General features: G+C 41.8%; 11 protein-coding genes across 11 annotated transcripts; 5 read left to right on the forward strand and 6 right to left on the reverse strand. All coding sequences in view use genetic code 12, as the record gives it.

Annotated features, from left to right (window-relative positions):
- Positions 1 to 30: 30 nt before the first annotated feature.
- PGUG_00533 (uncharacterized protein) lies at positions 31 to 1,686 on the forward strand (the record flags this gene model as incomplete). Its single annotated transcript, XM_001487106.1, has 1 exon — positions 31 to 1,686. One exon carries the CDS (start codon positions 31 to 33, stop codon positions 1,684 to 1,686), a length of 1,656 nt encoding a protein of 551 aa, XP_001487156.2.
- Positions 1,687 to 1,748: 62 nt separating this feature from the next.
- Positions 1,749 to 2,057, reverse strand: PGUG_00534 (mitochondrial 37S ribosomal protein mS33; the record flags this gene model as incomplete). Its single annotated transcript, XM_001487107.1, has 1 exon — positions 1,749 to 2,057. One exon carries the CDS (start codon positions 2,055 to 2,057, stop codon positions 1,749 to 1,751), a length of 309 nt encoding a protein of 102 aa, XP_001487157.1.
- A 347-nt stretch (positions 2,058 to 2,404) lies between these two features.
- On the forward strand, positions 2,405 to 9,079 carry CCH1 (Cch1p; the record flags this gene model as incomplete). Its single annotated transcript, XM_001487108.1, has 1 exon — positions 2,405 to 9,079. The coding sequence occupies one exon, from the start codon at positions 2,405 to 2,407 to the stop codon at positions 9,077 to 9,079; it is 6,675 nt and encodes a 2,224-aa protein (XP_001487158.2).
- A 57-nt stretch (positions 9,080 to 9,136) lies between these two features.
- On the reverse strand, positions 9,137 to 10,603 carry ZPR1 (zinc finger-containing protein; the record flags this gene model as incomplete). The annotated part of the gene is made up of 1 exon (XM_001487109.1): positions 9,137 to 10,603. One exon carries the CDS (start codon positions 10,601 to 10,603, stop codon positions 9,137 to 9,139), a length of 1,467 nt encoding a protein of 488 aa, XP_001487159.1.
- Positions 10,604 to 11,181: 578 nt separating this feature from the next.
- Positions 11,182 to 13,197, forward strand: PGUG_00537 (ubiquitin-binding SDF ubiquitin ligase complex subunit; the record flags this gene model as incomplete). Its single annotated transcript, XM_001487110.1, has 1 exon — positions 11,182 to 13,197. One exon carries the CDS (start codon positions 11,182 to 11,184, stop codon positions 13,195 to 13,197), a length of 2,016 nt encoding a protein of 671 aa, XP_001487160.2.
- Positions 13,198 to 13,857: 660 nt separating this feature from the next.
- On the reverse strand, positions 13,858 to 15,096 carry PGUG_00538 (uncharacterized protein; the record flags this gene model as incomplete). The annotated part of the gene is made up of 1 exon (XM_001487111.1): positions 13,858 to 15,096. One exon carries the CDS (start codon positions 15,094 to 15,096, stop codon positions 13,858 to 13,860), a length of 1,239 nt encoding a protein of 412 aa, XP_001487161.2.
- A 696-nt stretch (positions 15,097 to 15,792) lies between these two features.
- Positions 15,793 to 17,760, reverse strand: PGUG_00539 (tRNA methyltransferase; the record flags this gene model as incomplete). Its single annotated transcript, XM_001487112.1, has 1 exon — positions 15,793 to 17,760. The coding sequence occupies one exon, from the start codon at positions 17,758 to 17,760 to the stop codon at positions 15,793 to 15,795; it is 1,968 nt and encodes a 655-aa protein (XP_001487162.2).
- Positions 17,761 to 17,853: 93 nt separating this feature from the next.
- On the reverse strand, positions 17,854 to 18,603 carry PGUG_00540 (exosome non-catalytic core subunit; the record flags this gene model as incomplete). Its single annotated transcript, XM_001487113.1, has 1 exon — positions 17,854 to 18,603. The coding sequence occupies one exon, from the start codon at positions 18,601 to 18,603 to the stop codon at positions 17,854 to 17,856; it is 750 nt and encodes a 249-aa protein (XP_001487163.2).
- Positions 18,604 to 18,729: 126 nt separating this feature from the next.
- On the reverse strand, positions 18,730 to 20,844 carry ZCF17 (Zcf17p; the record flags this gene model as incomplete). The annotated part of the gene is made up of 1 exon (XM_001487114.1): positions 18,730 to 20,844. The coding sequence occupies one exon, from the start codon at positions 20,842 to 20,844 to the stop codon at positions 18,730 to 18,732; it is 2,115 nt and encodes a 704-aa protein (XP_001487164.2).
- A 1,714-nt stretch (positions 20,845 to 22,558) lies between these two features.
- Positions 22,559 to 23,335, forward strand: PGUG_00542 (uncharacterized protein; the record flags this gene model as incomplete). Its single annotated transcript, XM_001487115.1, has 1 exon — positions 22,559 to 23,335. The coding sequence occupies one exon, from the start codon at positions 22,559 to 22,561 to the stop codon at positions 23,333 to 23,335; it is 777 nt and encodes a 258-aa protein (XP_001487165.2).
- Positions 23,336 to 23,462: 127 nt separating this feature from the next.
- PGUG_00543 (uncharacterized protein) lies at positions 23,463 to 25,292 on the forward strand (the record flags this gene model as incomplete). Its single annotated transcript, XM_001487116.1, has 1 exon — positions 23,463 to 25,292. The coding sequence occupies one exon, from the start codon at positions 23,463 to 23,465 to the stop codon at positions 25,290 to 25,292; it is 1,830 nt and encodes a 609-aa protein (XP_001487166.2).
- Between the last annotated feature and the right edge of the window lie 7 nt (positions 25,293 to 25,299).

Consider the following 25,299-nt stretch of genomic DNA (forward strand, 5'->3'; position numbering starts at 1 on the left):
GCTACACCGTCACCTCGAAAACTGTATAATATGATGTCTTCATATAAGCAAAAAGTGGTTTCTGTACCTTCGCCATGTGCTTCCATGATCGCGTTTTGCAACTTGGTGACTCTAACAATCCATATAAGACCCATTGAAGGCCATAATTCTTATAAAGAGCTTACTATTGACATTTTGGATGATCTTGAGCAACACACAAGCGTTCGTGAAGGAAATACAACAAGTCATTCCTCACCCAAAATCACCCAAGTTGAATGGGAATTCTGCTTACCAGATACTAAAGCATCCAAAATTGGCGTTTTGATTGAAACTTACGCAATGTTGTTGGTATACGATATCCGTGAGCAATCACCGCCTCTAATCATTCGCCAAACTCGCGTAGATGGCTTGTGCAAATTCCAGTGGATTCCTCCTATAATAGATGAAGCGCCAGAAGGTGCCTATATCAATTGCAAGCAATTGTTGTTGTTTACTGATAACTACCTACATGCAAAGTTATATTCTTTGGACTGTACCACCATCCTGTGGACAATTGAAACCCCAGTACCAAACTCGGGCATCATTGTAAAGCCTTGTCTGAAAAACAGAATATGGACATTAGTTGGCGAGCAGATACTGACAACTTCACATCCTCCAGTGGTTTACTTGTTCTTCAATTTTGGTTCCGAAAGCAGTTTGTTCCATACTTTTGAATTGACTGACGAAGAATCGACTACTCGTCTTTGTGCGCCAGAGCTAAGTTGGTCTCAATCTGGTAATTGGCTCCTTGACTTTTCCACAAATGAATGTCTTTTTGGATTTTGCATGGATTTATACAATTCTCTTGGTCTTGGTACAACGTCACAAAGTATTGGTTCAGGGTTGGAAATCCGCAAAGGTACTCCAGTAGCCACTTTAAATTGGCTTACTGACGGTATTCATCAAGGTTCTGCAGGTGCTACCAAAAGTTTGGTGACTTATGGAGCTTTAAACTATTTATCACTGTGGGTACAACTTGCAAATTCTGAAGTGGTAGTGATCGCCAGTTTGTTGGATGGACAAGTAGAGCTACTTTGCTACTCAGTCTTGAAACTTCGGCTAACAAAAGTTGCATTCCTGAACGCTAATATTCGTTACGTTTGGCAACAGCATGGTTCCACGGTGCGCAAAGTTATCACCAAGGGCGTTCAACTAGAAGATTTGAATGCCATTAACTCGCTGAATCATTGTTTGTCGATAACTTGCCATGATACTATTCTCGTATACGTTTTGAGTGAAACGGAAACAGTACAATTCGATCACAAGAGCACTTTGAAATTTACAGAGCCAATTGATGCCGTGATCCATTTAAAAGATTCTGCGCAGAATGCTATGATAGTTGTTGCTGGTCAATACATCATAGCGTACCTGGTCGAGAGAGATAGTGTACAAGTTTTGTTCGAAAGCTCAATTATTCACGATACACTTGTGTATGAGCAAGACAACAAGTGCACCATTTTGATAAAAGTTGCTAACGAGGGTCTCAAGAGCGATTGGTATTCGATGAATGTTGCTTATGAGGAGCTTCTACGTGACGAGCCAACCATTACAAGTGTCAAGCACCGTCCACCAACCCAAGATTCGAGAAGTCGCTGGCAGCGATTACACTTGCCTAGTATAACGAACGACGATATCACCGACACATTTGGATTAAAGAGTCGCTCCTAGCCATATTTACTTGAGCATAAGCTCGGCCCGGTAAATTATGTATTTATTCGTCACTATGTACATTAGCTTGTCTTCTTCTTTGGAGCACCCTTATTTCTCTTCTTTCTATCTCTCACCATCTTGAGTCTGTATTCCTCCTTTGGATCCGTCAACTGAAGCTCGGGAAACCACTCTTTGAAGTCTTTGAACGTTGGCATGTCGTCGTTATTACCGTAATAGGATGCTACTTGTGGACCTTTCAAAGGTGCCCGTAACACCTTGGCACCATTTCTGACTCTATTGGGGTTCCATTGGTTCTGGAATATGTCCGCAGCCAACTTTTTGACCTCCATCAATCGGGTCTTTGACGGTAACCCTTTCAATATCGACATGGTGAGTTCGCAGTGGTGGAAATTTTCCCAATATGCTTTGATGCGGCACGATGTGTTTTCCTGCAGACAGTGTGCATCATGCTAAGGCATAGCCCTAGTTCCCTAGACTTTTCAATCTAAATTTAGCAAAGCTCAAGCTAATCTTTATACCTGTTGCTTACAGACTTTGAGGGCTACTATCTAATACGCCACTGTTCCTTCTTCCGTTTCTGGCTATTGCTCCACTTGAATCCTTAATTAGACACGCGGAGCGTAAATCCTGAGAAGGTGTCTGCCGCGGAATCTATAACTTATAGTTTCTGAAGACAAGTTGCTGGCGATTTTCATAGCAGAGTTCTTCTTCATACATGAGCTCTCCCTCAGATTCAAGAGGCTTGTGGCAAAACCAAGGTTCTAGCAGCCGGGATCCAAGTCCGTTGTCAGCAAGATTCGCTAGTCGACATCTGCTGCGCAGAGTAAGCAGAAACCCATTCGATGACAACTACGTTGATCCTGACGAACATGCTCATCTCACTGCAAATGTTTCTGGAGATAATTCTTTTCATCAGTCCCCAGATCATTCACACCGCCTATCTATTCTTTCGACCAACCATGCTGATCGTTCTCACACTGCTGCCCGCCAGTCGTCATCGTTCAATCCGTTTCGTGACCAAGAGCCCAACTCCAACCCTCCTATACCCGAACCCAAATCATTCATAGACGAGGCTACTAAAGCAAGTGACTTTGAAGCTTTACAAGAAGGCTTGAACTTTGCTCTTGGGTCTCACGATAAGCACGCAAACTGGTTTCCAGTGAATGAAAACAAGAGCTCCGAAGATATACGCCGACATGTCTCCAACACAAGTGCTGAGGCGGATTTGGCACATGCATATCTGAATGATGATGTCTACACTGAAACAATTCCGTTGGAAAATTTACCGTCAAACAGCCCACTTCACCAACACCCATCTTTGATTGATTCTTCTTCTACTCCATTTCCATTCCATAAGGTAGATAAGAAAGGTCCCTCCCGTCGTGCTCCTCCAAACTTGACAGTCATACCTCCCCAAGATTTGGAAAGTGGCCGTCTATCGCCTATGACTCCTCAACTTGCCGTTGGAACCCCAACCTCCAAATTTGCTGATGTGTTGGTTCGTGTATCAGACCGTATAGCAGGGTCTGGAAACGTAGCCAAATCTCCCACAATTGAAACTCCTCATCTACCACTATCAAGGGAAAATTCTAGTCTCATGAAACCCGATGACAATCATTCGTTGCAGCCTCACTATCTGGGTAGAAACGACCTGTTCTCTGAGTATTTGCGTGGGGAAAACAATAGTGTTCCCGACGTTACGATCACCGATGAAAATAACAAAACGAATCGTGCGGACGATGAGAGTGATTTGGGTGGTCTTGGACTTTATTTGAGCAACGACACATTCGCAAACAAACCGAAGCATTCATCACCGAAAAAAGATCACACGGATCAATTGTCTGATCCAGGTACTATTGCCCCGCCCATCGCTAGGTACCCAAAGCAAGGTGAGTTCCCCATACAAGATTCCCTTTACCTTTACGGAAAATCTTTGAAGATATTTCCTCCTTCATCACCCATAAGACGTTTTGCTTACGGAGTTTCCTGTAATCTGTTCACGAATCTCTTTCTTTTGGCCTTACTTCTGTTTCAGGTCGTCCTTCTAACTTACAGACAGTGGAATCCTCCAGCTCTTGACGGGTACTTCTACTCTGGTTATAACTGGGCAGATTACACTTTGATTGGTGTCAATTTGATCTACACGATAGAGATTATTCTCAAATGTATTGCATTTGGGTTGATAGACGATAGCCAGATGTACGCCGAACTAGGAATAGCAAGGGAGATCGATAGAAGGCTGCTTTTCAGACCTTATTACATTATCAAATTTCTCGAGTATCTTCGATTGAAAAATCCTCGAAAGCGAAAGTACATTGTGCCTGGTAAAGGTAAGTTTCACGATAGTGCTTATGATTCTAGCGATGAAGGAGATCACGGAATTGATAATCTGGGGAATAATGGTAAGGAATCAACCGACCAGGCAAATCGGGGAATCCACACCATTCAGGACAAATATTCTCGGCTGTCCATAGACGAACGAGCAGGCTTGCTGGAAGGGAATCCGCCTGTAAAGACACAACTATTACCTTCCAATACGTTGATGCTACCAAAGAAAGAGATCGACATTGATGCCTTGCACTTGAAAAGGGCATACTTGAAGAACAGTTGGCAGCAAGTCGATTTTATTTCCATGGTAACTTTTTGGATATCTTTAGCGTTGTCCATCGATCATTATGATGCCAAACACCATATAATGTTGTTTCGTGCTTTGAGCTGCTTGAGAATAGTCAGATTGTGCAATATGACGACTGGTACGACAACAATTTTAACTGCCTGTAGGGCAGCCTTACCACAGTTGATCGATGTTTCGATCTTCATTGCATGTTTTTGGTTACTTTTTGGCATTATAGGTGTACAGTCTTTCAAGTCGTCACTTACCCGTCATTGTGTGTGGACAAATCCACAGAATTCAACTGACACCTTCATTAATAGTGAACAATATTGCGGATCATACACTGATCTTGATGGCACTGCAAGACCCTATCTATTTCGAGATGGGACAGAATCAAGTTATGTTAAAGGTTACCGCTGCCCTAAGAACTCAAAATGTATCAGTGGTGACAATCCATATAATGGTACGGTCAACTTTGATAATATTTTGCAAAGTATGGAGCTTGTATTCGTTGTCATGAGTGCAAACACTTTTACCGATATCATGTATTACACCATGGATTCTGACAATTTGGGTGCATGTTTGTTCTTCATATTTTGTATCTTCATCATGACTGTTTGGTTGATTAACATTTTCATTGCGGTTATTGTCACATCCTTTAACATAACAAGAATGGAACAACAAGATCAAGAAAAACTGTCAAGAACAAGTACACTTCTATTCTTGAAATTTTTTGATCGTACAGGCAGAAAGAATCTCGCGAGACTTGATGAATTAAAACGCCTGCATCGACCCTTACGAATCTACTACAAGTTTGAATTTGTTTTCGTAATTGTGATCATTGCGGCCATGTTTACTCAATGTTTTCGAAAACATGGCATGGACGATTACAGAAGGCATTTACTTTACCGGTTCGAATGTGTCTATACGGTCATACTTCTTGCTGAGATAGTGATCCGTTTTGCCATGCATTTACCTCATTGGAGACTCTTTTTTGTCTCAAATAGAAACTGCTTTGACCTATTTCTAGCGGTCTTTACATTTATTATTATTATTGAACCCGTTAAGGATAAATTGGGGCAAGGGTACTATTGGCTCACTGTGTTCCAGCTAATGAGATTCTATCGAGTGGTTTTGGCTACAAGCTTTACACGAGATTTGTGGATGAAAATAATGGTCAATTTCCGTGCTCTTTTTGATTTGACATTGTTCTTTTTCATTTTGACTTTTGTGGTCAGTATTATTGTTTCAAGATACTACGAAGGAGCAATTCCTGTGGATGACATCTCCGATTTGGACTTCCCCTTGCACACCTTGCCCAATACTTTCGTAGGGCTCTACACCATCACTTCAACAGAGAACTGGACAGATGTACTTTATGGGGTACAAGAGTATGCAACAACGACCTCTTACAGATCTTTTGGATCGGTTCTTTTGATCTGTTGGTTTATCGTGTCGAATATGATCATCTTGAATATTTTTATTGCCATCATTGCTAAAACCTTGGAAGTTTCTGAAGAAGATAAGCGGAAGGAGCAATTACATCAATTTATGGACAATATGACCACTCGACTTCAGACTCTCGAAACTGAAGTGGACTTTTTGTCTAGGTTCAAAAGCAAGTTTTTCAAAAGGAATGCAATTCGTGATGAGCTCGAGAAGGCAGTTGTTAATTTGCTTTTGAGTGGAACTGCAGTCAACGACTTTCTTGACACTAACGAAGAGAGCGATTCTGATGACGCTTTAGAAAGAGATAACGGGCTGGTGTCTACCCTTTCAACGGTCAAATGGAAACGCTGGATACAAGTACGCATGGCAAGACTAACGAGCCACTTGAGAAATCCTTTCTTTGCAAAACAAACTCATACTCATAATGTGACAGATTTTGATCCCGCTGCATTTGCAAAGAACATCATTTCAGATAGAAATGTCTTGATAAGCAAACAAAACAAATTTTTACAAGAGAATCCTAATTTCAACAAGGTATTCTATATTTTAGAACCAAGACATCCTGTTAGGCGGTGTTGCCAACGTCTAGTGAAATCCAGTCATGGCGAGAGGATTGATGGAGTTGAACCAAACAAGAAGGTTTCAGAAGCCATAGTGTTTTTTATGTTTTTGGTTACGCTTGCCTTGGTGATTGCTGCGTGTTACTTAACACCCTTATACCGGAAGAGTGTTGACCAGGTACATGGAAAGTATAACTGGACTTTTTACTTGGACAACGGATTCTTGGCTATATTCACAATTGAGTTTTTGATCAAGATCTTGGCTGATGGGCTTATATTCACACCCAATGCCTATGTCATGTCTTCATGGAATATCATCGATCTTTGGGTCCTCTTGGCTTTGTGGATAGAGTTTATTGCCTTCATGCAAAATGATGGTAACTTATCTCGATTTATTCGAGGTTTTAAGGCTTTGCGAGCATTGCGGTTGTTAACGATAAGTGAAGTTGCAAAAAACAACTTTCAGCACACCATGATTACTGGTTTCTGGAAGATTATCAATGCTGCTCTTATCTCGCTTTGTTTGCTCTTTCCGTTTTCAATCTGGGGATTGAATGTTTTCAATGGGCGATTGGGATACTGTCTCGATGGGTCCTCAGATCAAGATCACTGTCTTAACGAGTACGATAATGAGGTTTTCAACTGGAATATCTACAGTCCTAACGTATACACGAATCCACAGTTGGAGTTTAATCGATGGGCCACATCTTTTGCAACTTTCTTTGAAATTGTTTCGCTAGAAGGCTGGACAGACCTTTTGATAAACGTCATGAAAAGCACCGGTGTTGGCACCCCACAGGAAGACTTTGCTTCACCAATGAATGGATTCATGATAATTCTTTTCAATTTTGTCAGTATGGTTTTCATTTTGACATTGTTCGTGTCTGTCATTATTAGCAATTATTCCAGAACAACTGGAAGAGCATACATGACCAAAAACCAAATCTCGTGGTATCAAATCAAGAGGTTTTTGGTACAAGTGAGACCATCAAAGAGAATGAGCCTTGCAGAAATGAGCACCTTTCGCAGATTCTGCTATAGAATGACCGTTGAAAAAAACGTGAACTGGAGTCGAATTTTGACTTGCGTTTTGACTGCCCAGGTGGCTGCATTGTTAATGGAATGTTTTCCGTCAAGCACTGGATTGGATAAAGCCAGAACGGCAGTGTACATTTTCGCTTCCACTTTTCTTCTTTTGCAAGCGATTATGAAAATGATTGGGCAAGGCTGGAGAACTTTTGTTAGATACAAGTGGAACACGTTCAGTTTCTTTGTATCCTTAGGTGCCTTCGTCACCTCTTTGATTGGTCTTTTCATAAGCGCAGAGAGTGCTTTTATCAACATTAACAAGTTATTTTTGGTTGCAACCTTGACTTTCATCATACCTAGAAGTGACAGGTTGAGTCAACTTTTGCGATTTGCTTCCGCAAGTTTACCGCTGCTTTTGTCGTTGTCTTTCACTTGGATTGTTGTCTTTTTGGTTTTTGCAATTGCCTTGAACCAAATCTTTGGATTGACCAGAATTGGTCCCAACGGAACTGGCAATCTCAATCTCCGCTCTGTGCCGAAAGCATTGATTGTTTTGTTCCGGTGCAGTTTCGGGGAAGGTTGGAATTATATTATGGAAGATTACACCATTGAAGCACCATTCTGTTATTCAGCACATAGTTTGGACGACAGTGACTGTGGTAACAAACAATATGCATACATCCTATTTATTGCGTGGAACTTAATTTCCATGTACATATTCTTGAATATGTTCGTTTCTTTGATTTTGGACAGTTTCAGTTACATCAACAGTGCAACTGCTTATAGTCATTTAATTGACCGAGAAGAAGTCAGAGAATTCAAACGTACATGGCAAAAGTTTGATCCAGAAGGTACTGGATATATACGCCCATATTATTTGCCAAAGCTTTTGCATTCTTTAAATGGTGCTATATCATTCCACTTCTATTCTGGGTCCCTCACTATTCCTGAGTTGTGTAAGAAATGGATTACCAGAAATGACATTAACAATCCCTATGATATCACTATCAACTATAGTGCCGTTGAAGGAACCATGCAGTCAATGGATATTGAGAAAATTAGAGAAAGGCGAAAGTTGTACGAAATGTTCATTGAAGAAGCACTTTTAACTATGGAACTCAATCAAGATCCTGGGATTTCTTTCACAAGAATATTGCTTCAGTTGCCGTTATACACCTATTTCGAAGCTGGAAGTTGTCTTGACTTGATTGATTTCTTAGAGAGAAGACTCCTTTTACAGAAGGTCAAGAAAAGGCTTCACACGAAGCGAGTCTACGAGACAATTGCAGCTTATTCTTGTCGTTGGAAGTATGCAAAGGATAGGCGATTAGGCATCCGTGATACCAACATTGATTTCACAGAAAACTTGCGGAGATCAAGTTACTTGAGTACCGAGTATCCTGAGTCGCGGTCGTCTGGCTCTGACAGAAGCAGTCGAGTAGTTGATGACTTCACCACCATCCCACGAAAACCTGATTTGTTCAATGATGATGAGGCTGCTTCACCACTTCTTGAGGAAGACAAGATGTACATCCCCAACTCTCCGTTGCATACCTATAATGGAAAGGGTTCCAGAGAGGGCGGAAGTGTTTCGAATGTTCCGAAATTTGAAGTACATGACATGGGGCTGATTGACACTTTTGAACTGCCGTTTGCAGATCCACAAAGAGGAAAGAGAAAAAGAGATAAGAATCTCTCGCTAATAGATTTGACGTTAGACGAAGAGGGTCAGAAGTAACCCTAAACACTAGTAAAACCAGAATACATGCATTTATTACAAGCAATCTATAATGAGTTAATCAGTTTTGATATCGTTCAACCCCAAATCCTCGTTTTGCTCATGAGTTCTCTCAAACTCCTCAATGGTCATATTTGGGTCATTATCAGGCGCATACACGTTTTGAATGTAAGAAGCTGCCAAGGGGTCTACCATAACAATTGTAAATCCTATCTTTCCGTCAATCGCATCCTGCAATCTTGCGAAAAAAGTTGTCCATCTTGTTTTGGTGGCATCGTCCATTGAATCAGAAGTTTGCGTGAAAACACGGCCATGTAATTCCTCGTAGACCTGAGTCAATAAACCCTCGATAGTGGTAAAACGCCCACCTAAGGTTCCTGGGGTCAAATCCAAGTTTAACTCGGGGATAACCAAGCCACAGGTTTCGCTCTTAAGGATGTCTCTAGCCAAATCCTCGGGGTCTGTAACCTTCAATGTGACCTTACGTCCATGAGAAGGAATTTCACCTCCAGTTTTGACTTCGTTGGACCTGAATCCACAGTTATCACACACTGTCGACATGATAATAACGTCCTTAAAATGAGGAATATTCACCGTCTTCATATGAGTCTCACAGGGCTTGAAACAAGATGAACATGTAGCATGGAAAGTTTGAACCTCATTGGCGAGGTTCTCAATGTCACTAGCATCTCCTGGGCGAGTTTCATCCTCCTTAAGATTCGAGGAAACGTTCGACTTGGTAGCTTCCTTCTTAGCAGAAGCCTCTTTGAGACGATGTTGAGCCACCTCATCGGCTGATATTAAGCCAAGGAACACATTTTGTTCTGCAGTTCTATTGTACTCGTACATGGACCATTTATGACTTGGTTCATCGGGAACATATTCGATCCAAGAGTTTCCTGATGGGTCGTCGACAGTAAATGTCAAGGGTAAAGTTCCGGGTTCACCATTAATGTAAGCTCTTACCTTGGCAATAATCTCTGCAATTTTCTCGTAAACTTCAGGTTGAGCTTCCTTTCTGGCAGGCTGATCAGACTCCAAATCATCAATCATCTCTGTTAACAATCCCTCAACATTAGTCAACTGGCCTCTCTTGGGTGGAATTTCTATGTCAAGTTCGGCGAATTTACATGTTGCTGTTTCAGATTTAACAACTTGACGACTAAAATCTTCCTTATTTTCGATTTTCAAGAGGTATCTGGAACCCTTTTCTGCGATTTGAGCAGCTGGTTGAATTTCGGAGTTTTTAAATCCGCAGTGAGGACATTCGAAAGACATCACTATAATCTCTCTGAAATACGGAATCTTGGTCAAAAGCATTCTTGTCGTACCATTTTCATGACAGTTCATACACATACTTTCAATCTCTTGAACCGGATGTCCCTGAGCGTCCTCCGCACCAGTCTGCATCAACCCTTCATTTTGCTGAAACTCGTCGACCTGCTCTCCGACATTCTGAAAATTGTCGCCCATAATCTTCGTTCTCTTGTCTTTTTCACGGGGATCGATGTCGGATCTCTTCATGAATTCGATGCGATGAGCTGATTAATTAACTATGTGTTACGTAATTCACCACCATCGATTACGTACGCGATGGAAGCTTCGCGGAGACAATAGACTTTTCTTTTTCCTTGGACTCATTTCCTGCACGCGGCTGACGGCACAACACGAGATTTTGCAAGCATGAAAATTTGATGTCCAATAGATTAGCACTGAGAGCGTGAAACTGCCTGATAAACCACAAACTTCTCCTGGATTAGTTCGGGTAAAATTGTAAAAATTCAAATTAAGTCGGTCTTTCTGCAATAAATACTTCGATTGGGAGCCTCCAAGGTTGCAGCCTCGTTACGTAATCGATCTGAAGAAACTGTGGTTACAAAAAAGTGCGGAGGACTGTGGCTACTAATTGATAGATAACCTTCAAACAATAGCAACTGTTTTGACCAGCTTTGGTATTTTTGTGGCGTTGTTTATACGCGTTTCTTGCTCCGTCAAGTGAAATATTTATACAGCTCGTCTATTTGAAATTAAATACTGTTTCTTTAATACAGTGAACACCTCAAGGTTTACACATCTATAATATCTAAGCAACTCCTGAGATAATGAATTTTTCGGAGCCTTGTGACGATACCAAGTCTAACACTACGGAAAATTTTCACCAAATATTGCATAACGGCGTCGCTAGTCAAGACTTCATTCACAGCTCACCATCAGCGGGTACCACTAAATCGAACCTCATCGAACGGAACTCCACAATCTCTGAGTCTGCCTCTGCTAGTGAGTCTGCCACCGAGAGCACAGGAAGTGGTTTACACCGCAATCGAAACGTGTCGGTTGTTACTCCATTTCTTGCCAAGCATCTCAGCGACCAGAACCAAATTCCACGAGATAACTATTACAGATACTGTTATCGCCACAATCCAGAAGTCACTTGCAACAAAGAAGCCGACGACAGCAAGATGACATATATTCAGAAGAGTCTCGAAAAACTTCCATCCAGAGACCAGGAAGCCATCAACCATGTATGGTCCATCTTCAATGCAGCTCCAGATACTCATCGAAGGCTTATTCTTCGTGGGATGCTCTCACAGTGTTGCTTTCCTCAGCTTTCCTTTGTTTCCCAGGAGGTCAGCTCTCTCATTCGCATAGATTTCCTTTCGGCATTGCCATCTGAAATCTCACTAAAGATTCTCTGTTACTTGGACTGTGCTTCTCTTTGCAACGCAGCGCAAGTTTCAAGAAAATGGAAGTCTTTGGCAGATGATGATAGAGTATGGCACCATATGTGTGAGCAACACATTGATAGAAAGTGCCCCAATTGTGGATGGGGTCTTCCCTTGATGCATATGAAGCGTGCACGAGAAATGAACGACGAAGATTCAAAGCTGAGCGCATCTCCTGTGACTTCTCCAACTTCTACCATGTCTTCCGTTGGTGAAAAACGTGAGCATGAAAGTGATGAAGTTGAAAATGAATTAAAGAGAATAAAAATGTCACAAAATGAGCACGCTCGTCAGAAGAAGGTTTTGAAGAAGCGTCCTTGGAAGTCAGTTTATAGTGAGCGATACAAGCTCGAGAAAAACTGGCGGAAAGGTTTATGTACCATCAAAACTTTCCAGGGACACACCGATGGTGTCACATGCTTGCAGTTCAATCAAAAGTATTTGATGACTGGATCTTACGATGCCACTGTGAAGATCTGGAGAGTTGACACAGGTGAATGCATAAGGACTTTAACTGGTCACAAGAAGGGAATCCGCTCGTTGGCATTTGATGGCCAGAAGTTGATTACCAGTGGACTTGATTCGACGATTAAGGTCTGGAACTATCATACTGGTAACTGCATTTCAACTTATAGAGGGCATACGGATGCTGTGGTTAGTGTTGATTTCCTGAACAAGACAATAGTGTCTGGATCTGCTGACCATACAGTGAAGGTGTGGCATGTTGATTCTCGAACATGCTACACCTTGAGGGGCCACACGGATTGGGTGAACTCAGTAAAGATTCATGCATTGTCCAACACTGTTTTCAGTGCATCTGATGATACAACAGTGCGTATGTGGGACCTTGAAAACAACAATTGTCTTCGAGTCTTTGGAGGAGTCAATAATAATGGTCATATTGGACAAGTTCAATGCGTGATTCCGTTTATTTACAATAACGAATTGGTCGAAGACGTTTATGAGAGCGATACAGGATTGAACCAACCCAGCAGAAGTAACGAAAGTGTCAATCTTTCTGGAGATTCCGATCCATCAGAGCAGTTTGCAAGTGATAGCGAGATCAATAACACCCCACTTCCCGAAAAGCTGGGTTATCCAACGCACTTGTTAACTTGTTCTCTCGATAACACTATCAAGCTTTGGGAAGTTAAATCTGGAAAATGTATCAGAACTCAATTTGGCCATATCGACGTTGTGTGGTCTTTAAGTGCTGATACATTTAGGATTATAAGTGGCGCTCACGATCGCTTAGTAAAGGTTTGGGATTTGCAAAATGGTCGTTGCTTACACACTTTCAGCAACAATTCTAGCGTGAGTTGCGTCGGATTGAGCGATTCCCGCTTTGCAGCTGGATTGGAGAATGGTACTGTGAAAATGTGGTCGTTTGATTGACCTTGTATTATTATTTTGTGTATATTATCTATCACCGGAAAACATAATGCTTAAAACTAAGGGTGAGGCCATCATCGTCCAACTTTTATCTATAACCTGTGAACGATGTATCATCAAGTACCCAAGAGAGATGAGACTGTGAACGTTGGGCTTCCACTTCCTTTTTCAGTATTTGACTCACTAGTGCCATCTTGCTCTTTTGAGCTGAAAAAGCAATAATTTTCCAAGAAATCTCTGTAAGACTTGGAATCCAACAGGGAAGATCCAGCTTGTCCTGTGAACCTTTCATGCGAGTCAGAATTACTTTTCAAAAACATAGGGGCAGGCTGAGGCAGTGGACTTTGTGAAGTATGCGTATTGATTGGTGGAGAAAAAAGGCTGTCAGGGGAATGCTTGAATTTATTTTCTGAGTGGCTCGATAGTGAGGTGAACATTGGAGAAGACATGTAAAAGTCATTCTTCACAAAGTCATTCACATCTGAAGACGAGTTGTCGTTCTGATAAAAGGAGTTGGTACTACTTTCCAATTGCGGTGACGTTACTTCGAGTTTAGAATCTGACAGTCTTCTTTTGAGGTAAGAGGACGAGTATCTTGGCCTCTTTGAATGCTCTTGAATTTTAGAATTAGATTGATTTTTCAATTTTTTGGTTAGTTTGAGGTCATAATTTCATAGTGTTGTTGTTATCCCAAAACTCTTTATCATCAGTAGTATATCTCACGCATAGCGAATACTTGTTCTCTTGCTCTTTCAGCGAGGAATCATTGTTATCCCGAATCCTAAAGCTGTTGAATAGGTTCTCGAGAGATACTTTAAAAGTAAATCTGTCGTAGTCATTTTGTTTAAGCACGTTGGGGCGGTCTGGGGAGTAGGTTGTGGGAATTTCAATAATGGTGCACCAATCATCGAGAGTATATCTGATAGTGACATGCTTTTCGAAGCTGATGTTTTTGACAGCAATATGACCAAGCAAGTATTTTCTGTCAACGCTTATGAAAACCCTTTCTAGAAATACGGGAGATGCTTGTTGGTGTATCTTTGTATCGTATGATATGTTGCCGAAATTCAAGAGCTTAAGCTCCCATTCAATTAGAGGCTGGTGGTGAGGGTTAGGGTACTTGGTTATGGCAGCAGGGTTGAGGTTGAATTGAGGAGCCGGCCCCAATCGAAATTCTTCATCTTCATTGTCGTCATCATCGTCATCCAATTGCACCTCCTGAAGCAGAGCGTCGATGCCGTCTAGCGCTGGAGAGTTAGAAGCGGATATTGCAGACGGGACATCGCGTTTTTTGAAATAGCGGACGTGGTTATCACCGCCAAAATGCACCAGTTTGTAGGTTGGGGTTGTGGGCAAGGATTTTGATCTCTTGACATTTGAGTCAAAGTACCCTGGTTCTTTCAAGGAAGGTTTAACTAGTTCACCAGACTTCTTACGCACTAGCTTATACCCTATTGTTTGCGGGGTGGGCACTTCTTCGTCCACAATTTCGTCAAGTGTGTCGGTATGAATTGGAGAATTTGCAGGTTCAGGAGATTGCGATGTCGCATCGCTGCTTTCTTCACGATCGCCAGGTTCGTGGGATTTCGAGTTCCAAATGCTATTAGCTCTAGTAGGATCGACAGACTTTTCAAGCAAAGTATTGGAACGTTTTGGTTTATGCATAAACTGCATGGACATTAGTTGATCGGATGACCCGCTCGCAGGGTGATAGGTATGAGTGTTATGAAAAACATGACGATAAGAGTGAAGATGGCTCTTGTTGTCGGTGGTGGATCCCAAATCATGGTGTTCGTGGGTATCATGTATCTTGTTATCAATAGGGTTGGCATCAATTTCCGTCGCAGCCTTAGGAGGGATTTCCTCCTTATCGCGGTGCAGTAATAATGTGGGTTCAGCCATCAAGATTCGGGTTTATAAACGGAGGTATAAGCAGAAGTCACGTAGTAGCAAATGACAGCTGTTTCTTATTTGCTGTTTCTGCTACACGTTCCGAAGAGGGAAAACCTTCGCAATATCCAAGCTCTTGAATTTGTTGGCTCCGCTTGGTTCGTGGAGTGGACCCTTATGCACGGTGTATTGATGTAGTGTTCAGGCGACCGAATCGGGATAATATCGCGACTGTGCCCAGTGGTTACGATGGACCGTTGGGTGATTTAAAATGTGAGAAAAATCGTGTTAATGTGGCAATAATATATGACGATGCGAACGTTTGCAGAATCTGGTGGTTTTTTCTCGAGATTGCTGCGTTTCTGCATGCCAATGCATACATGATCCCATGCATACATAATCCTCCACATATAAAAATGAGGGTATTATTGGGGAAATTATATCCGCGCAATCCGACAACCCTACACCACGGGCTGTACCTCGTGTTATCCTTGGGTATGTTGGTAACCCTCAATTGAATAGTTATGACTGATTGATGTATATTCACCGTGTTTTTGTGTATTTTTTACGAGTAATTACACACCATAACCCATATTGTTGCTTGTTTAACATTAGGGCCTGCGGCTCAGGTAATCTTGCAGGGTGCTGCATGTACCCTGGGGCTCGCACGCAGCTCGCAGCCTATTGTATGGCTGCAAATTTTTGCACCTAAAACGTTATATCCGTAATAAGGTTGTAACAACTTCCAAATGAATAACAAACAGCTCCCCCTCCAACTATGGTGAGCTTGTCCTTGCTGGGCACCAAACTGAATCCTATAAGCATTGGAGCGTAATCTTTCCAAAATTGCTCTTCTATAGGCACTTCATAAATTTCCTTGGAAGTGAGGTCTACCTTGATGATACTGTCTTTTTCGCCAAGACACTTGACAGTACTGGCACCGCCGATAATGTATAGTGTTTTCAGTGTGAGGTGGAGCTGGCATCCTATTCTTTTAAAGGCATCATTATGGGTAACTTTCTTGATACGGACTGTATCGTTCTCAAGCTCAAATTGGTAGATGAAATCCCTCACGTTTGGAATATCATGATCAGAAACTCCGCCAACAATATATCCAACATTTTCTGATTCATCGTAAGCAATTCCACTGCTCGAAAAATTAATATGCTCTCCAACGATACTTAACTTTTGCACCTTTCCAGTACAAGTGTCAAGAATCTCAAATGCATTTTCAATCTTATCTGCTCCACCAAAAACAAGAACTTGTGTCAGGTTTATTCTGACGGAAGAATGTCGTGCTCTGGGACTCTGCAAGTTGTCTAATTTTCTCCATTCATCATTTGAGAAAGCATAGCAGTCCGAGTATAAGTCTCCAGGCCGTCCTCTTCCACCTATCAAAATGGCCATGTCCTTCACTTGCGTGAGTGTATGGCACATTCTTGCCTCTGGAATATTTCCTTTGACATCAAGTTCGTCAATTCCGGTTTCGGAAACGGCCAAAAATCTGTTGGTTCTGGTCTGTTCTGAACCACCAAATACCACAATGTTTTTGTCATATCTGCAAGATGCTGAGAATTTTAGCTGCATTTGTTCAATATCTTTTCTAACAGACATTTTTGCCTTGATACTGTCTTCCTTCAAAGTCTGAAGTGGTGGGTTTTGTGGATATATCATTTGGTCCATATTAGATGAGTGGACAACGACATAATGCTGGCAGAAAACGATAAACTCTTCCCATTCATCAAAGGGTTCAATGGTGGAAACCTTGCGTTTCATCTCGTCGTCGACTAGATACAGCCAATTTTCAAAGAGATCCTGGATTTCTGCGTAGGGAAAGTACTGTTTGAATCTGCTGAGCTGATGTTCTTTGGTAGGGTACGTCTGGACACACTGTAATGGTGATCTTAAATGACTAAAATGATACAACATCTTCTTCGCGAACAGGTGGTATTCACCACAGGGAAGGATCTGTTCCAATATCAAAAAGTGGGAATTTGGTACTTTGCTCGAAAGCTCTATTACAGGATTGGCATGTTCTGGTTTCATATATGCCAATGAAACCTCAGCAACAAAGATGGCGACTTTGCTGTCGTCTAGAAGCAGGGAAAGCTGCTTGGCATACAATTTATGGTCTTTCAAGTCACAGGCAACTATCTTGTACTTGTCACTAGAAAAGAGAACTCCAAGAGATTTGTCGGTTTCAATTTCATCGCCCAATAATGAGAGAATCTCTGGCGAATTTTTGACCATGCTAACTTTTCTCTCGAGGAGATCAGGATAGTCGAAGTCAAGAAACGAGACGTTGTTATGTTTCTTTTCGGCGAGTAATTGGAACGGTAATGGATCATAGCCACATCCAAGATTCACAATGCATATTTCTTTCGTAGGATTCATTTTGATGATTCTCGTAATCATAGACTTTATCGACTCCATACGTATCCAGTACCCTCTATTAATAGCCGGTGATCTCCTTTTTGCATTTTTCACAAAGAATTTGAACCATTCGCCGGCTTGTGGATCCAACTTGGAAGTGTAAAGCATCTCCACAGATCTCTTGGACACTATCGATGAATTGTTTGTTCCCTGGACCTGGATATCATCATACTGCTTTCTTCGCCTATCCTTTTCTATCTTTTTTCTTTGTCTCGCCTGCTGGTTTGCTAGTTTGGGGTCCATTGTATATTCAGGTGATTTCGTTGAGATGAGATGCGGTGCGACATCAACGGGTGCGGCTTACAGTGCTAGTGTACATTGATATTTATATGCGGGCTACAAGCCCTTGAATGCTTCTTTGAGCTGGCGATCGAAATCCTCGGGGGCAGACTTGGCACAGTTTTTGATATACCTCGATGCGGCCAATGTAGTCTTCATATCGTGGATCATGGTGGCCTCGTCTTGGTCTTCATTGACCACATCGACGAGACCCTCACCACATTTGATCCATATCTTGCCATTTATACCTATAGCAATCTCAAATTTACATTTGGAAGAGAGTTTCTCCAAAATGGGTGAGTTGTGGCTGAACAATAAGTCTCGAGCATAATGCAAGTTCACCTCGAAAATGAGGCCACTTTCACTTAATACACCAAAACCACCCTCCTTACCAGATGAGTCCATACATTCTATTTCACTCTCTATCTCAGACATGGCTTTGGTTACCCTGGCATAAACAGCCTGACCATTTTTGAGATTGGGACGGTTCTTTTTATTGGCATTGGGAAAGGCCATCATCGATAACAGCACACTAGACGAGAAACCCTGTAACGAAACTTTGTACGCTTCACCTATAACCCCGGTGACTATTCCTATGACAAAATCATTCACTTGTGGGATGTAACGTTTGGAATTCGAGTCGACATAAAGAAGACGATTGGTACCTTGTTTATTAATTTTGTCATGTACGATACCAGCAGACACTGGAACCACATTATCGGTGATGGGTTGTCTATAAAAACCAGGTCCGATTGTTGTTTTGACCTCGTTGGGCGGAATATGATCTCCTGGTATTATAACTGACATGAAGAGTGAAGAGGTCTCATCGCGCGCGCTATCAAATATCAACGCCCAGACATCATCATGTTTGGCAAGTTATATATATAGTACACGGTATTTAAATTACTTAATGCTTTTGGTAGTCGCTGGTTGCTAGCCGGAAAAGATGAATCTCTTGTCAGTGCAATACTCTTTCACGTCGGTGATTTCAAGGAAAGTTCGATCGGTTGATGGCCGGTATGGAGGAGGACGATAATCTGGAAGTAGCAACATGGTTTCGTAATCGTATTGAATTACTGATTTCTTGTTGAAGAAGTCAACGGTCTCGATGTTACGTGAGTATATTTCAGGGGTAGTGACATGTTCGTCATCATGACAGAATGAAGCAACATTTTGTCGAACACCAATCTTTGCTTTTGGAGGGTAATGGCTGGGTCTTATCAATGTGGTGTTGAAGTTGGTAATAGGCACCTCCATCGTGTGTTCGAATCGTCTCGATCTCAAGCGATTCTTCTTGTTTTCTTCCGTAATCAGCACCTTGATAGATGCTGGTAATGCTTCATAGAATCCATAGCGCCGTCTGAAAAATGCAAAGAGACGCATAGAGTAATAGTTGTGTTTCTGGATGAGATTTCCATTGATGTCTGGTGGGTAGCATGAGTTTTGAGGTCGGGGGGTCATAATATGCTTAACAGCATAAAATTGTCTTCTGGGCGCCGAAAATGAAAAATTGAACAAATACTTGCATGCTGGAAACACAGAATCAAGTGCAACCGATATTGAAATGTAGTACATGTAAAGGGTGGTGGAAATGTCTTTCAAATATGCAGTTTCATCATCGGCATCTGGTTGATATCGAGGGTAGTGGGTCATGCTCTCTGGTGGGACGATTCTTGACCAGTTACTAGCAAGTTGGAATATAAGTTCTGGAGGATATGTCAGAACGTAGTCCTCGTTTCGTGACGAAATAATGATAGGTAATAATTGGTGTTCCAAGAACTTTGTCAAACTGTTATATTGTCCCTTGTACCGTTGAAACCTATTCTTGTTGATCTCTGTTGAAAATTTGAACGAGTGATTATTGTAGAGTGAGTGGAGTTCCACCAAGTTTGAATACACCTCGTAAAGAAACGTGGGCCAATATGAAGGGATTTTGATTGACAGCATAGCGTTTGTGAGGGTTTCTGATTGTTGGTGGACAAATTCGATTTCCTTTAGTGAATGACTCTGTAAATAGTTCGTGGCCACCTCGAGAATGTTCACGATAAAGGCTTGTGATTCAAGGAAAGATTCCAAGGAATAATTGAGCATTACGCCCGAAAGCATGTGGCTCACGGCAGTTGAGTAGATAGCACTACTTATGAACTCCATTCTGGACTTTGGTGCATCCCGAAGCTTTTCCCAACTATTATATTTCATCGCCTTTTCCATTTGAGAAAGCAAATTTACCCATCGTTCATGGCAATTTCGTTCGAATGCCGATTTGGATGCTGCTGCCTGGCTGGTCAAGCTCTTGTGTTCTCGTTTCTGGTTGAATGCATTGAGAGCAATTGATTGGCCCATGCAAATTTGAGATTCAACTATAATGTCAATCATGCCGTCTTTTGATTTGAGGTCTTTAAAGAATGGATTGAGGTGGTCCAATAATCCGGAGTCGTAGCCTACAAGCAGAGACTCCAAATTTGTGCTTGATTTGGGATTTTGAGCAATCGAATCCGCTAAGCCAGACCGGTGGAGTGTGAATGATTTTTTGAATGTGATCCCATTGGGTAATGCTGACGACGTAGTTTCGGTTCGTGGTGAATCTTCATTAACAAAATCGCTCTCGTAAACCACCTTGAACTCGTGGGCAAAATCGTTCATGGACACATTGCTAAAATGTATCGGCGGATACATCACTGGAGGAATACGTAAAGGAAGGTCCAACAATTCAAATTTAAACTCGAGTGATGAATCCTCAACATTTGTCGAAAGAGGAGCCGCTTTTGTCTCCGGCTTAGCTCTGGTGGTGGAAGCTGGAAGTCTATAATCTTGAGTGAGTAGCTTGTTATGACTGTTACGAAGGGAATGAGTGAGCTTTATCTTGTTGATTTCACCCTTTGATAAGCTAAGATAGGAACAAGTTTCCCGTCGACTCTTTACACAGTTGTCACATTGAGGGAGATTTTCGTCACAACGGATCTTTTTTCTTTTGCAGTTCAGACACCCGAGTTTGGAGTTGGTATGCCGCCTTCTAACCCCGGTCATTTGACGTTGTCGATTGGGCATGATTCTTTAACAAACAAAAATTACGATGGTTGAAGAAAAAAAAGATTTGATACCTCAAACACACAACTTTGGAACATTAAAGATCGGAGGTTTGTTTTCGCGGGTGAATTACTAAGTAAAATCTCTTGTACCAACGAGGACGAGGTCCAGAACCGTGGTTGATTGTTTCTCATCGGTGCGAATATGCTTGTACTATTATAACCACCGGCGGTTGTCTGCAGGATATTATGCAGCATGATGCGGCACCTATCCGCGGAAAACCTAATATGCATATTGGCGCAAAACCCTAGAAAATATCCGCGCAGCATAGTAAGGACTTGGAAGTGGTCGTTGTGGTCATAATCGGGAATAATACCTTGAGAGATAAACCTATTTGGGCTTTTTTGGAAATTCAACGGCCGGTCTATCGCCAAAATTACCTCGGTTGCACCGATTTGCTGCAAAAATCGGCCCATCAACAATTTGATTGAAAACGTTGTGGTGGCTTCTTTCGGGTGGCGATCTATCGCCCGGTGTCGCAGTTACGGACACAAATACGGGACACAAATACGTCATAGTGTTGAGACACGGTTGCCATTGCTAAAAATAGTTGTGCTCGATTATTGTTGAACGGTTCGATCGAAACGCTATTGATGCACTAGGGTTAAAATTTAGGCCGGGATTTTGGCTTGTGCAAATCGTGGTGCATTACACAAGGAGTAAAACCATTTTTCTTGCGTTGGTTGCATTGCGAGACACGAAATGCGGGTCAAGATAATACCTTGAAAAATTATTGAAATCCGAGGTATTATTAACGTCTCCTCTAACAACAAGTGAGGCTCACCGTAGTTGTTCCGGATACAGATTTTTGCTCGGATATGACCATGCAATGGCGCTTAAGTTGAGAAAAAAATGGAATTTCCCCGAGGTATTCGATACAAAATAGCAGCCACCAAGTTGGTTATCAAAGTCGCGAATATAACAGCTTGGGCCTGAGCCATTTGCGCTCAATTACATTGTTTTGTAATTGGGAAATTTGATCAAACTTAACGCGGGGAACAAATGGTCACTCAGTCACCCTGCAAGACACTAGATCTTTGTACATTGTTGATGAGATTGGCTCATAAAGTTGCCCATATAGGGCTATTCAGATCACAGTTTAAAATAGCAAGTATACTCAGCCACAGCTAAATAATTTTTGATGTTTGTAAGGGTCCTTATTTAGCCGCTGCGCATAAACTGTCTCCCATTTAAGATATAATTCGTAGGCATAATTGACAGACAATGAAGGACATCTTATTAATCATTGCATATTTGGATTTCAGAAGTAGATCCGGCCGTTGTTTTACGGTTCAGTCGAACGCAAATGGATGAACCGATTTCGTCAAAAAGAGTTAACGATGAAGATGCGTTCCTCGTAATTTTGCAGGAGGAAGTGCATAATTATTCATCACAAGCCACTGTAAGGCTTCATTATCGGCAAGAGTCGCGTATTTGGTTCCACGTTTTAATTCGTAATCCAGGTTACAGATGATTTGTGATGTTCTTACAACTGGCTCGCTGGTGTTGGGTTGTGGCTGGTGCACCAGGTGTCTCCGCTTGCGATCACGAGTTTACAAGTTACAACATAACCACCCCACCAATTTAACTTTCATATTTAACTTTGGTCCCTATTCACGTCCCAAACCCTTTGTACTTGTCCTGCTCTTACACATAGTTGCTTGAGGTGGTCAATATGTCTCATCCAGCAGCAAGTGTGAAATCGATTTACAGTGGTAAGGTCAACCTTGATCGTGAAGGTATGGACCCTTATGGATATGATGAAGATATGGATGATATACACGATAAGATAGAATCCCCCAGCAGCCATGTTTCAAATCTCAGCGTGAGTTCTCGTAATCTTCGCACTTTGAATGACACCATGGTGCAACCTCCCAATAACAAACTAATGTATAAACAAGATTCGTCGACTAATATTTCGATAGCGTCGTCCTCTAGTGACTACCAAAACAACGTTAACGATTTAAACGATGTCACCAACTTAAGTGTTGATATTACCAGTGATACTAGCAGTCCCGCCGGTATGGACCGCAATCAAGAAACAGTTCAGTTTGAAGGATCTCGACCAATGTCGAGAAATTCGACTACATCATGCTTATCCACCACTGCCACCAAAGATGGCGTTGAAGGAAAACGATTCCACCGGTATGGACCCTCGCCGTATTCAGCAGCCATTATACAGAACATGATTCAAACTCATAATCTTCAGGAGGATTATTCGCCCAGTTATGCGGCAAAACCCCAGCTTTCCGGTACACCGGGGTATGGAATACCTTTCTCTCCTAGTGTTGCTGACCTGAACAACATGAGCCTGGTTTCTTTACAAACCACCAATGCAGAATTTGATGGAGAACCTGGGGAAAGAAGAATGATTCAAATCGAGGAATACTCGAATTCCGTCCCTCCTGTATCCCTTAAAGAGAAGATAAACCTACTCGATAATGACCGATAATGACCTGTGACTTAGTAATTGATGTGCTTTTAGCCAGTATCTTGTAAGAATCTCTTGATAGTGGGTGCACTGGGTGATTTGTACCTATATTCAATTTTTCACCACCAGTGAGCTTTACAATAACACCATGTCAATAATTCAGGCCAGGTGTATTGGCAATTTGACCCGAAGGTCAATCGTCAATGTCATGTCTCGGAGATTTCAGTCTCTTGGGCCCAACCCTCAAGAGGTATATACCAAAATTTCCGATACCAAAGATCCCAAAAGAGACAAGTTTTTCCAATATTCATGGGGTTCCTGGCTCAAGGATAACGAAAAGCAACGTGCAAAGAGAACCACAAGGTTTTCCATCGAGGGAGCTACTAAATTGATAGCAAACTTGATCAAGGAAAAAAGTGATGGAACAGTAAAAAGCCCTATATCGAAAAACGGTTCGTCGATTTTATCTCACAATATTTTGCTGAAAACTATAGGAAACGATACCAATGTCACTATAAAGTCCATTTCGAGTATCCACGAAGGAAAGCACCATCGTGTGTACAAAATTCTGTTATCTTCAGACAAGCAACTTGTATTAAGATTGCCTTATAGGCTTGAATCCGATGTGGCTATCCTGCAAAAAATCAAGAGCGAGGTTGCTACAATGGATTTTCTTGATTTGAAACTTAAGCTTAATGTTCCCAAAGTTCTCGCATATGGTCCTGATCGTTCTAATGATCTCGAACATCCATTCATCTTGATGGAATATATCGAGGGAGACTTGTTAATGAAGCAATGGGAGCCCATGTCAAAAGACGAGGAAACGGTGAAAAGTGTTATAACCCCAATTGCTGATTTCCATCTGAAGGTGATTTCTGTCGAGTTTAACAAGTTTGGTTCTCTTTACTTTGATAAGGATGTGGCATCGGAACACAGACTTGATGCTGCATACGAGGGAGAAGAAAATGAATCTTTGTCTGGTAGATGGAGAATTGGTCCCAGCGTAGAGAAGCCATTTTCCAAAAGAAAGAACAAACTTTCTGCAAAAACTGTGGCACAACATAATGGACCATGGAAGGCAGATGAACCATTGCAATTGATCACTTCGGTTACAGAGATTGAGCTTGAAAACTTGAAAAATAGACTTGCGCTTTCCCAGGCAGATGCTGGAAGCGACTTGGAAAACCAGGAAAACCTTAAGAAACAAATCACCACTTTCGAGCATCTCAAAGTGATGGGCCCCAAATTATTGAATCCTAAATCCAAGTCTATCATGAACGCAGAGGAATTGTTCAAGCCTAGATTGTATGTTCCTGATCTTGATCCAATGAATGCAATTATCAATGTCAACAGAGACAACGAGCCTTATTTCTTGGACTTTGAATATTCCACGATCAAGCCATTTATTCTTTCCAACTACCCACCATTTGTGGCATATCATGGAGCCAAGGTATACGACTTGGAAAATGATATTCCTGGTTATGCTGACATGGATGAGGTTGAAAAGCAGCAATATGAATTCATGTTTTACAAGACTAGAAACGAGCGTATTTGGGAGAACGATTTGAACTCTAGAAGACACGACTTGATAGCCGTGGCCTCTCCCCACATCAAGGTACTTCGGTCTCCATATACTCAAGTTTTGGAGTACAGAAACGACCAGGATTATCTTTATGTTGAGGCCTGTATTGTGCAATTACAGGCCATGTGGGAGGCATATGTTGCAAATGAGTTATGCAACAGTTCCGACGCAAAATTCCCCATTGAGTATTCCAAAGAGTACTTGGATAAGCACACGCAAGCTCTCAACCAGTATCAGGCCGATATCGTTTCGACTCCATTTGCAGCCACTGATGGTTGGGTTCCACAAGACATGTTTGATCAGCTTCTCGAGCAAGGAATTTTAGTGGAGGAAAATGGAGAATACAAGGTGGCCACGGAAAAGGTATTGAAGCCAGAAGAAGGTGAAACCCAATAGAGTTCAT

The sequence above is a fragment of the Meyerozyma guilliermondii genome, genomic scaffold (genome assembly GCF_000149425.1).
Source record: "Meyerozyma guilliermondii ATCC 6260 scaffold_1 genomic scaffold, whole genome shotgun sequence".
NCBI lineage: Eukaryota > Fungi > Ascomycota > Pichiomycetes > Serinales > Debaryomycetaceae > Meyerozyma > Meyerozyma guilliermondii.